This window comes from Chiloscyllium plagiosum, chromosome 2, assembly GCF_004010195.1.
Source record: "Chiloscyllium plagiosum isolate BGI_BamShark_2017 chromosome 2, ASM401019v2, whole genome shotgun sequence".
NCBI lineage: Eukaryota > Metazoa > Chordata > Chondrichthyes > Orectolobiformes > Hemiscylliidae > Chiloscyllium > Chiloscyllium plagiosum.
Genome location: NC_057711.1, coordinates 78,087,661 through 78,100,629, shown reverse-complemented (window position 1 = coordinate 78,100,629; position 12,969 = coordinate 78,087,661). Strand labels below are relative to the sequence as shown.

General features: G+C 39.3%; 1 protein-coding gene across 1 annotated transcript in view; it reads left to right on the top strand.

The window, feature by feature from the left end:
• LOC122561122 (guanine nucleotide-binding protein subunit alpha-14) overlaps nucleotides 1-11,282 on the top strand; it is a 169,315-nt gene extending 158,033 nt beyond the window's left edge. Inside the window, exons 6-7 of the mRNA XM_043712573.1 lie at nucleotides 2,991-3,144; nucleotides 9,442-11,282. Of these exons, the coding sequence (XP_043568508.1) occupies nucleotides 2,991-3,144; nucleotides 9,442-9,632 (345 nt within the window). The 3' untranslated portion in view covers nucleotides 9,633-11,282. The remainder of the gene's footprint in view (nucleotides 1-2,990; nucleotides 3,145-9,441) is intronic.
• The last annotated feature ends 1,687 nt before the right edge of the window (nucleotides 11,283-12,969 follow it).

The window sequence follows — 12,969 nt, the reverse complement described above, 5'->3', positions numbered from 1 at the left end:
GGGGGAGGGGAAATGAGGAAATTGGTGAAATCCGAGTTCATCCCTTGTGGTTGGAGGGTTCCTAGCCGGAAGATGAGGCGTTCTTCCTCCAACCGTCGTTTTGTTGTGGTCTGACGATGGAGGAGTCCAAAGACTTGCATATCCTTGGTGGAGTGGGAGGGGGAATTGAAATGTTGAGCTACAGGGTGGTTGGGTTGGTTGGTCCGGGTGTCCCAGAGGAGTCAAATCCATCAAATTCAGCATCGCCTTCCTAACCTGAGATCTTCTTCCCGACCTCTCTGCCCCCACCCCAGTCTGACCTATCACCCTCACCTTGACCTCTTTCCACCTATCACATTTCTGACGCCCCTCCCCCAAGTCCCTCCTCCCTACCTTTTATCTTAGCCTGCTGGACAAACTTTCCCCATTCCTGAAGAAGGGCTTATGCCCGAAACGTCGATTCTCCTGTTCCCTGGATGCTGCCTGACCTGCTGCGCTTTTCCAGCAACACATTTCCAGCTCTGATCTCCAGCATCTGCAGACCTCACTTTCTCCTCATTCCATGTGACATCAAGAAAAGGCTTGAGACACTGAGACAACAAATTTTTCAGTGATTGATAACTAGCCATTTTCCTGCAAAACTATTCTATTACAGCTACATTACTGACCTATGCAGGACAATGTGGAAAATTGCCCAGGTAAGTTTTGTTCATAAAAAGCAGGATAAATCCAATTTGGCCAATTACAGCCCCACTGGTTCTTTCTCAATCAACAACAAATGAATGGAAGGTATTATCCTGGCAAGTGCCATCAAGGGAAACTTGGTCAGCATGAACAAATTGGACTAAAGGGTCAGTTTCCTGAAGAAGGGCTTATGCCCGAAACGTCGATTCTCCTGTTCCCTGGATGCTGCCTGTTTTCCAGCAACACATTTCCAGCTCTGATCTCCAGCATCTGCAGACCTCACTTTCTCCCTAAAGGGTCAGTTTCCATGTTGTGTGACTCAATGACTCTACAACATATTGTGTACATCAAGGTTCAACCATTATAGCCCCAGCATTGCTCCAGAGTTTTCCCAGGGTAGTGTCCTTAGCCCAACCATCTTGAGTTGGTTCATCAATGATATCATCATAAGCTCTGAAGTGAAATTGTTTGACAGTTGCACAAGGCTCAATACCATCTACAACTTTCTCAGTTACTGAAACAACCTGTGTCCTTATGGCCAACATTGAGGCCTGGGCTGCTGAATGGAAATAATCTTTATGCCACACAATTGCAAAGAAATGACCATCTCAAATGAGAAAGGTTCTAAACATTTCTCTTTAATATTCAACAGTTTTATCACCACAGAATTTTCCAAAATCAACATCCATTGATTAGGTTGGCATTCACCAAAAACCTGATTAGAAGAATCACGTTAATGCTCCAGCTACACGAACGCATCAGAGGTGAGAAATTCTCTTAAATGCAATGCACCTCGATATTCCCCTAAGCCTGTCCACCATCTGCAAGGAAATACAGTAGAATACTCCTTGCATGAAGAAGTGTCCCCTCAACAACAGTGAAAGTGCTCAAAACCAAAACAAATGATTAATCTGCATTCCATTAAATATTTGGAACATTCAATCTCTCCACCACCAAAGCAGATGGCAATGGCATGTACCATCTACAAGATACAATGTAGCAAATCACCAAGCTTCCTTCAACAGTATTGATCAAACTAGCAACCTCCACTATGTAGAGACATAAGGATAGCAGTCTCATGGAAACACCAACTGCAAGTCTCCCTTCCAGTGTCAACACTAGCCTGCCTTCCATTTACATTATGTTCACTTCAGTGAGTAAAACTCCTGGAACTCCCTCCCTGAAAGTGTTATGGGTATACCTACATCAGATGGAGAGCAGCAATGAAAATCAAGTTGCACAGCATCACCTTAAGAACAAATAGGTGCTTTATGATATGACTGTGTCAGGCTGTCGCTTGAAAGATTTTTTAACAGCTTTCTAAATTTTGGCTGAAGTTCCCAGTTTCTGGTCTCCCTCCTATCAGAAGGATGTTGTGAAACTTGCAAGGGTTTAGAAATGATTTGCAAGGATGTTGTCAGGGTAGGAGGGTTTGAGCTGTCGGGAGAGGCTGAATAGGCTGGGACTGTTTTCCCTGGAACGGTGGAGCCTGAGGGGTGACCTTATACAGGTTTATAAAATCATGAGGGGCATGGATGGGGTAAAAAGACACGGTCTTTTTCCTGGGGTGGAGTAGTCCAGAACTAGAGGACATGGGTTTAAGGGTGTGAGGGGTAACATTTAAAAGTGACACAAGGAGCAAATGTTTCATGCAGAGGGTGGTACGTTTGTGGAATGAGCTACCAGAAAAAGTGATGGAGGCTGGTCCAATTACAGCATTTAAAAGATATTTGGATGGGTATATGAATAAGAAGGGTTTGGAGGAACATGGGCCAAATGCTGGCAAATGGGACTAGATTAATTTAGGATATCTGGTTGGCATGGACAAGTTGGACTGAAGGGTCTGTTTCTGTGCTGTACAGCTCTGATTCTATGTGGAAGTTTTGAAAGAGTGATTAGGCTGGCTCTTCCACTGTTTCTGATACCTAAGTTAATGCTATGTGGTCCGCCCTAGTTTTATTCCTTTTTTTTATACTGCTTTCTTTTCCGATAGAACAGAATTAACTTATTTGACTGTTGGCAGTGCCACTTTAAGTTCTTCTTTGTAATCACTGGCACAGTAAACGCGCCACTGAAGAATTAGATTGCTTATTGACATCATCAAAGATGGAAAAATATTCACCAGTAGAACACCCCAATTAAAAACATTTTGGAAATAATGCCACCTGCATTATCTGCTCTATATAAAACTGGGCAGAATTCTTGCCTTATACAGAATCATCTTTCCAAGGTAACTTTGTTACAATGCATCCCAGAGGCGATGGTTTTCTCTGTTCGTTATCTGCTGTTATCTGTTTAATGTAAAAGTGTTTTATATTTTGGTTTAGAATCGGATGGAGGAGAGCAAGGCATTATTTAAGACAATTATCACCTATCCCTGGTTTCATAGTTCCTCAGTCATTCTCTTCCTAAACAAGAAGGATCTTCTGGAAGAAAAAATCATGTATTCTCATTTAGTCGATTATTTTCCAGAATATAATGGTGAGTGTTTTATGGAAATTTGATCTATTTCAAATCATAATTCTAGCTATTAATAAATGGCTTAAATGTTTTTTCCTTGTTGGTTTAACAATGAAATCAAATATAATGGAGACCTTGGAGTGCAGAAAGTGGAATCGCAAGTAGATAGGATAGTGAAGAAGGCATTTGGTATGCTTTCGTTTATCGGTCAGTATTGAGTACAGGAGTTGGGAGGTCATGTTGCAGCTGTACAGGACATTGGTTAGGCCACTGTTGGAATATTGTGGGCAATTCTGGCCTCCTTCCTATTGGAAGGATGTTGGGAATCTTGAAAGGGTTCAGCAAATATTTTACAAGGATGTTGCCAGGGTTGGAGGATTTGAGTTATAGGGAGAGGCTGAATAGGCTGGGGTGTCGGAGGCTGAGGGGTGACCTTATAGAGGTTTATAAAATCATGAGGGGCATGGATAGAGTAAATGGACAAAGTCTTTTCCCTGGGGTGGGACAGTCCAGAACTAGAGGGCATAGGTTTAGGGTGAGAAGGGAAAGATATAAAAGAAACTTAGGGGGCAACTTTTTCATGCAGAGGGTGGTATGTATATGGAATGAGCTGCTAGAGGAAGTGGTAGTACAATTGCAACATCTAATAGGAAGGGTTTGGAGGAATATGGGTTGGGTGCTGGGAGGTGGGACTAGATTGGGTTGGGATATCTGATCAGCATGGATGAGTTGGACCGAAGGATCTGTATCTGTGCTGTATATCTCTATGACTTTATATAATTAAATTATTTCTGTTGGAAAATAGTGGAGTGTCAAGATTGCAATAAGTGTCTACATTTATTCCCACAATACTTGTACCATTGACCGAGAGAGAAATTCAGTTTATACACCTGCAAGTATTTTAGTTTTGTTTTCTTTTATTAGAAATCCCTGTAGTTGTCCTGTAATTGCTCTCAGGTGAGGGTGGGATGTGGTTGAGTCAGAGGTTAAAGGGCAAGTGATCTGAAATGAAATCTGACAGCTTCTGGTGTTAATATAGCTGGGATGAGTGACCAATAATTATTTTTCTCACGGGAAGTCCAGAAGGACTGAATAAATTAGCATCTTTACTTGTGGGGATTGAAGAGCAGGAGAGTTTTGTAAAGACCTAGCAAGCTACCATCTAAATCAACTTGACAATCTTTCTCTCTGCTCCAATGTTATATTTCTTCCAAAAGACTTCTAGACTATTAATCAATGTTGTGTGGATAGAAATACCATGACGGGTGGGCGGGAGGAGGGGGGTGGTGTGGTGTTGGGGGAGGAAATAAGAAGGCGTTTAAATTCTGTAGGATATTTAGATTTTGCCAATGTCAGAATAGTCTATCTGCACCAAATTTGCATTCTGGCTCAGATTCAGGCCTTAATTTCTAGGTGCAGTAACTCAACTAATTTCTCTATTTAATTGGTCTGAATGATTATTAAGAGCTTCTTGTATTCCACCTGGTCCTGATTCAATTATAGACAACCTTTTTCAGTATTAATCTTGCTGAGCAGGGTGATCTGCAAAAGGGAAGGACAAGGCCCTGGAGAACAATCAAATGGCCTCTTTTTGCGCTGTGTGACCATTGAACATATCATGTCCAAACAAGCTTTCTATAAAATATGTGCCAAATAGATCAGCAAGCATGGTCGGGTAGACAAATGGGACTTTAGTCCAGGGTAGTGCAGGACGTTTCAGATGAACTGTAGGTTAATGTATTTAGAGGTAGAAAGACTGGACAGTGATCCATAGCTGTAGAAAGGACTTGAGTTGCCATGGACATGAATTAATTATGGTAACTTATGATAGGCTGGGTATGAGATTGGGATTCTGAGATTGTTTCAAGGTGACACAATGACCAATGACAACATGCGTTGTTTCGGGTAGGGACTGAAGATTTTTTAAATGTTTAGTTGGAAGTGATTTGAAAGACAGTTACAGTTGAATACTGCCATCCAACACATAAGACTTTATTCAAATAGAAATTTCTTTCAGTTCCTTTTATTGCAGCATTCCATTATTTCCATCTGATTTCCCATAGCTCCTGGGAGCTGCAGGTGAGATGGGTCAAGGGAAGGACCAATAAGGATTAGACACTTGAAAGATCCTGACAAGCCCACACATCCCAATAAACAGCTTTGATTGGTTGATCAAACCAGGTGAGGGTGGTGCTGGGGTTCTGTACTCTCAACAACTTTGAGATTGGCATACCCTAGCATGAGAAGACTGATTCCAGTCAACTGGTCAGATGAGACTAGTTTAAAGTCCAGAGATCTTGAATGTGAGTCAGCACCATGTTGTGGAACCTTTTAAAGCTCATCAAGACACAGAACACATCTTGGTCATTCAATCACCTGGTTCTATCTCCAGCCTTCTGGACGTATCTTGGATTTGTGCAAGTTAGGTTAGGAGGAGAGAATGTGATTGTTGACAAGTAACTCTCCTTTGCTATTATCCAGTTTATGCACTTAGTCATTTTCTTCTATCATCTATATGTCACAAGTCCTTAAGCGATGAGTTAGAAATATCCTGCATATCTTCAGAGATATTATGTACCCATTCCAGTAAAGGCTCGTGGCTCTACCTCTCAATTGTAAACGCTTGATTTAATGAAACAATGAGTTGATTCAAAAATCTTAGGAGGAAATCATTTCCTCTTCAGGGCTTGCTCAATGAGTAGTCATCACTATCCAGGCACAATGCTTAACAAAACATCCATACTACTGTTTAGAGTGATGCAAAACACTTGGCAGAATCAGAAAGCAGACTAATTTCAGTCATATGAGAACCACAAAAGCTAAAAGAGATTCTGTGATGCTCTGAAATCTCTCACTGGGCCCCTGTCGGCAGGTTTCCCCTCAGTACTGCAGGTCAATACTGCTCATAAAGTTCAAATTCGAAAAAAGATGAGCAAACTACTTTAACCACTTTCTCAAACAGCTCTCATCCATCAATGAAGAAGCAAACACACCACCAAAGTTTGTCAATAAGTACTATCTTGATGACCTTCCCGTATTAGTAGAAATGCTGGTTATATTCAAGTTTCTGTTCAGCAGCGAAGTGTCAGAATCTGATGTTATCTTAGCTGATGTGCATAAGGTTGGCAGTCAGTTCCTGGTTAAGCAGTCAAGTGGACTCTTTCAATCTCTTGTGGGAGTAAGCAAACATCCCACAAGAATGCAGAATATAGAAATACATTCTCTCTCTCTCTCTGTCAGAAAAATGGAACTCTCAATTTTGGGTCAAAATGCAGGAATCTCACCCCTTTTCATCAGAGAAATCTTCGGGATATTCTCAACCACTTCATGCACACCTTGACCGGGACCTGTTGCCAGAGTCAGTGTGATTTCTGAATAGATAAAAGGATAACTGATACGGTATTCACAGACATACAGCTACAAGAGAATTGCCATGATTATTGAATGGATCACAGCCACTTAATCACTTTCACTTGAGCTGCCTCAAATGGCAAAATGAAATACCATACACTGAGGTACTCACCTGAACTGGCAGAACAAATTGAGACAATCGTAACTGAGTTCAGCTGGTCATGTAGCCAGAATGCTTGGCACTCACTCTCCAAAGCAAGCTCTCAATGGAGAGCTTAAGTCTGGGACTTGATTTTATGGTGGACAATGAAATTATTCTAAGGACACACTAGGCACTGTAGGAGTTTTGAAATGGACCTTGATTGCTTCACCTGACACAGCCAGACAAATAATGCCACCACTTTTAAAAGCAAATGTTTGTCAAAACTGGGAGGAAATACCAGGGCAGGAAATCTCGAGTCAACAACTCATCCAATAAAATCATTAGTGTTATTCTGTCCGCTTTGGAACAAAATCTTCTGGCTGCTGATTGACCTTGGCAAGCATCTTTTTACTCTCAGAAATCCTACCAAATACTTCAGGCGGGCATGCTCATCCTCATATTGACAACACCATGAATCTAGCATTGCCCCCAATAATTTGAAAGTTAAGTCGACCTGTTAGCCATATAGAACAATCTTAAATTTGTTGGAAGTTTGTCTTTTGTTTTGAACCAGTGTCGCCTTGCTGTACTCTCCCAGTTTAATTATTCTTGGTTCACTGTTTCCAAACCAACCCCCCCACCTCATGCAAACTTGTGGACATAAAATTTAGGAGTAGAATTAGGCTATTCAGCCTAATTAAGCCAGTCTGTTCTGCCATTTGATCGTGACTGATATGTTTCTCAATCCCATTCTCCTGTCTTCTCTCTGTAACCTTTGATTCCCCCTTACTAATCAAGACGCTATCTGTCTTAAAAATAATCAATGACTTCGCCACATAAGGCTTTCAAAGCTGAGAGTTCCACAGATTCACCACCCTCAGGCTGAAGAAATTCCTTACCTCCCATTTTAAAAAATTAAGCCTTCACTCCGAGGCTATGCCCTTGGGTCCTAGTCTCTCACTAGTGGAAACATCTTCGCAATGTCCACTCTATCCCAGGCCTCTTAGTATTCTGAAAATGTCAATGAGGACTTTTCTTATCCTTCTAATCAAGAGTGCAGATCCAGAGTTCTCAAGCGTTCCTCACGTGACAAGCCCCTCATGCCCAAGATCATTCTTGTAAACCTCCAAGGCCAGCACAACCTCCCTCAATATAGGTCCTAAAATTGTTCACAATTTTCCAAACGTGATTTGACCAGAGCTTTATACAGTCTCGGCAGGGCATTCCTGATCTCATATATTCTAGCCCTCCTAATGCATTTACCATCCTAACTGTTAACTGAACCTGCATGTTAACTTAGTGAAATCTGAACTAAGACTCCCAAGTTCCTTTTGTGTTTCAGATTTCTGAAATCTTTCCTCATACAGAAAAGTCTATGCCTATATTCTTCTTCCCAACTTGCATAACCTCACCGTTCCCACATTGTATTCCATCTGCCACTACTTTGGTGTCCCACCCCCACTCTCCTAACCTGTCCAAATCCTCCTACAGCCTCTATCTCATCAACACTACCTGTCCCTCCACATATCTTTGTGTCATCTGCAAACTTAGCAACAATGCCTTCAGTTCCTTTATCCAGGTCATTAATGTATAAGGTGATTATTGTGGTCCTAACACTGCCCCCTGCGGAACTCCACTGATCACTGGCTGCCATCTTGCAAAAGACTCCTTTTATCCTCTCTGCCTTCTGCCAGTCAGCCAATGCTCTCTTCTTGCCTGTACCTTGCTCCTTATGTGCTCCTATTTAGCAGCCTTCTGTAGTGGTACCTTGTCAAAGACCTTATGGAAATCCAAATTGATTACATTCATTGGCTCTCGTTTGTGTAACTTATTATCTCCTCAAAGAATTCTAACAGACGTGTCAGAGGTGACCTTCCCTTGGTGAGGCCTTGGTTACTAAGCCCTGTTATTACCATGCATTTCCAAGTACTCTGCAATCTCATCCTTGATAATGGATGCTAAAATCTTCCCAAAGACTGAGATCAGGATTTTTAAAACATTTAACCTATTTTTCTAATCAATCAGTTCAGAGATGCTGTTACACATTTCTGGCTGGAGCAAGGAGAACTTGAACTGGGTATCTTGGTCTAAGGGTAGTGACACTACGGTTGGACCAGAGTTCAGGCAAACAGCCTGTAATATGCCATCTTTTGCCTCTGTCTCTCCTTAAATGTTAGCCATTTTCCAGGCCTCTGAGACCCTCCCTGACTCCAGTGATTCCTGAAAGATCGCCAATGCTTCCACAATCTCCTCAGCTATCACCTTCAACACCCTTGATGTAGTCCATTCGATCCAGGTGATTTATCCACCATCAGAATTTTCAGCTTCCTTGGCATCTCTTTAGTGATGCCACTGTACCCACCCCTGCCCTGACCTATGTGAAGTTCTGGTATGCTACTGGTATCTTCCACTGTGAAGACTGATGAAAAATGCCAATTAAGTTTCTCTGCCATTTCTTTGCTTCTCATTACTACTTCTCCAGCCACATTGTGCCTTGATTAATTAGACTGGAACAAATGTTGTTGCTGTGAGATCTGATATTTGGTATATAGTTTGATTATAGCCTGTTCTGACTTGGTTTTCTACAATGTTTAATTGAAGACAATTCAGCGTTCTTAGGTTTGCTAATTATTGCTCTAGGTTGGTTTGGCATGATTTGTCTTTTGTGTTGTTGAATGTTATTTCTTTTCATTTTTAAACTGTATTGAGGCAGGTTGCCCAGATCTGTGTTTGAGGAACTGATTGTAATTTGTGCTTATTGTTTGATTTAATGATGCTTTAATAATATATCATATTGTGACTGATGTAAATCTGATGCTTCTAAGGTCCTCAACAAGATCCCACAGCTGCTTGTGATTTCATCTTGAAAACTTATCAAAATCAGAATCCAGATAAAGAAAAGGTCATCTACTCTCACTTCACATGTGCCACAGACACCGAGAATATACGGTTTGTCTTTGCTGCTGTCAAGGACACTATCTTACAGCTAAACCTGAAGGAATTTAACCTGGTATAAAGGACAGACCAGCAGCAAGAACCAGCTTCACATCACTCGATACTTTTTGTCAAGCTGTCTGCTTTTACTTGACAACTCTGTTGTACTTTATCTGTAAGCTACACTTAGGAATTTGTGTCCAGTTTTAAAGCGAGCTTGGTATTGACACTGCAGATACATCACTTCTGTGTTCTATTCAGAATTTTTCATTCACAGTTTTTCTATTTGCAAAAAAAAAGCTGCGGTTTTCTACACATTTCTGAAAAAGGATTTGCACAGATGTTTAAAGCTTTAACTGAGGTGTTTTTATAATAAAAATTGCTGGGAATTGGGTCATGTTGAAATGGACCTAAATGTTTTCCAAAGGTGGTTGTTTTACAACTTTTGTAATAGTAACTGCTCCCAAATCTAGTTTTACATATCTCTGTGTCAAAAGTATATGTGGCATTCCAAGAATCCAGAGGTTTACTGAATGCAAACATTATCGATAATAAAGGGTACAAAATAACTTTTTGATTCCCATGATGACTACTGGATGGGTTGCATTTAACATGCAGAGGAATTTTAATTGAGAGTAAACGGTGTACAAAACAAATACTTTGATTTCCTTTGAGATTTATTCTGATTTGATCCATTTAGAATCGTAGCATAGATTAACTACAGATGTTTTCAATAGTTAAAATACTGACATTAATTATTGCTTTTAATGACAGCAATGTAGAATAAACATATTATGAATATTGAATGAGTTGCAAAATATAATAAAAACAGGAAAGGAATTTTAAGTATTAGCACAACAGATTCCAGAATGATTCTTGTTGGGCTAGTGTAAAATGTTTTTATTCAAGCTATTAAAACATAAGTTGCTCATTCCATTTGTGAACAATGAAATGCTTACAAGTTTAAATTGTAGAAAAATTCCAGTCTGCTTCGATGTTTGTGCTTTCATAGACTTGCAAAGGATAGGTGGATCCACTCCACAGGATTTTATTTATTCTATTATTATTACCATCGAAATTATACCTAGGTACATCATGTTTAAATGCTTACAGACAACTGTAAATATGTATTCTATATATATTGCATCTTTTCTAGCTTTGAAAATTATTTATCTTGGTCAAAAAGGGATATTATTTGTTGGAATAATGTAGTATCAATAATTGTAAAAGACTGTACAGGTGTTTCGACATTTTGGAGAGTTAGGTAAGTAATCACTTGTTTTGAAGTTGAGATATAATTTGTAATGCACAATTCTGCTATATAATTGCATTTTGATTTTAAAGCTTTTCTCACTGATATATTTTATGAACAGTTAAAGATTATAAGAATTTTTAAAGACCAATACTCTTACCTTTGAGTTTTTACACATTATGCAATAGGTAATTGTCTTTGAATGTTAAAATACCGTGCCTTGAATTTGAACATCATTTATATAAAGGCTTGCTTTTGCTGTGATATCCCTTCTGAATATGACAGGAGTGATGCATCTGAGTGAAGTCAGTCTGCAATGTTAGCCACTTTTGTCATTAGTGCTTTCTGTAATGTTACATTCCTAAGAATTGGATGCCAGCTGCATAATCCTTGTGGGGTTAGAGTGTGTGGTGGTGGAAAAACATAGCAGGTCAGGAAGCATCAGGAATCCCAATCAAGGGCTTATGCCTGAAACTTCGATTCTCCTGCTTCTCGGATGTTGCCTGACCTGCTGTGCTTTTCCAGCACCACACTCTCGCCTCTGATCTCCAGCACCTGCAGTGCTCACTTTCTCCTAATCCTTGCGGGGAGCAACATAGTCTGAATCACTAGTTTAAAGCAGTAAAGGTTGTGTTTTCTTATTTTTTCTTGAATTCTTCAATTTTATAGACATTTTAAAGAAACCAAATTAAAACTCCATATAGAGGACACCATTCTAAATATTAGTAGAGACGGGCAACATAGACAAGTGGGATTTGGGAAAATGGATATACGGACAAATGTGTTTCTGCACATTATTGTTGAGTTTAACTTGTGTGAAGAATGATTATATAATATGTCCTCCTTTGGTGTTCATAAATTATGCATCTTTTCAAATTTGTGAAAGGAATTAACAATACCTTCACTAGGATTTGATTTAAATTAATTTGCAGTGTGTACTTGAGCAGGTAATTTGGTATCAATTCATCATATTAAGTTATGCACACTGTGACAGCCAAAAGGCCCTTGCATTTGGAGAAAGCCACTTGACTGAAGCAGGAATTTCTAATCTTGAGAAACTAAATTTGCAAATTTTCAATCTGGGAATCAATTATTTAATTTGGATAAATAATTTTATTTCAGGAGCTATAAATTGAAGCCTATCTGTACGTACTACAATTTTAAAAGTTGAGCAATAGGTGCCAGGCAGAATGCTGCTGCCAATAATAATGGCCAAATACCATGTTTTCAGAAGGTGCTAAAATAGATAGCAGAAGGATGAAATCTTAAATGCACTTTTAATATCCTTGTTTCAGCTATATCACACTCATTTTGTTTTATTGTTTAAAATTAGCTTAATATGTATATTTCACCCTTCGAATTTAAAAGCCTATAAATTGCAACTGTTAAAATCTGACATCAAAGATTGTTAGGATTTTTCTATTGTATTGTATTTTGGTCATTAATTAACTGATCTGTACTTTGAAGTTAAAGATGTTTCATAACTGGTAATGCTGCTGTTTTAAACTGAAATTAAACACAAACTTCATTCTTCAGTTTCAGTTATCCAATTTACCCCAACCTGTAAAGTCTACACTAAGCCATCAATTGTCCTATTAATTATTTGGATTACAATGAAATGAACTCACTGTTAATTTACAGTTTGTATTTTGTGAATACCATTTGAAGCAAAGGATTTCCTTTTTTTTGTTAAATAGTGCAGTCATTGTTCGATTAAAACGTGAATAAATGTGCACACTCAGTATAAGTAACTTTAGGGAGAATAGTTACTTTCAAACATAAGTGTACAAGTATATTTCTACAGCATTACATTGAATCTTGTCCAATGTAAAGCTTTGAGTTTTGGAACCAAAGTGAACTGGAATTCATATTACACCAGTGAGAAAGAACTGGCAAGTCTCCAGTACTTGGAAATAATAAAGGCTAAAGTCCAATATTGTAATTCTGTGGTTGACTGAAAGGGTTTGCTATTTGGTTACTAAACCTGTCCTGTACTTTTATCTGGCCAAGTTGTTATAACACAGATTACAGGAGTATTTTTTTTTAAAGAGCACTGCAGCCTTGGGATCTTTCTGTAAGGTGACTGGTGACTTAATCTTTTATAATGAGGATCAAGGATCGGTAAATCCTTGATCAATTAATAGCATCAGAATAGGCTTCTGAGACT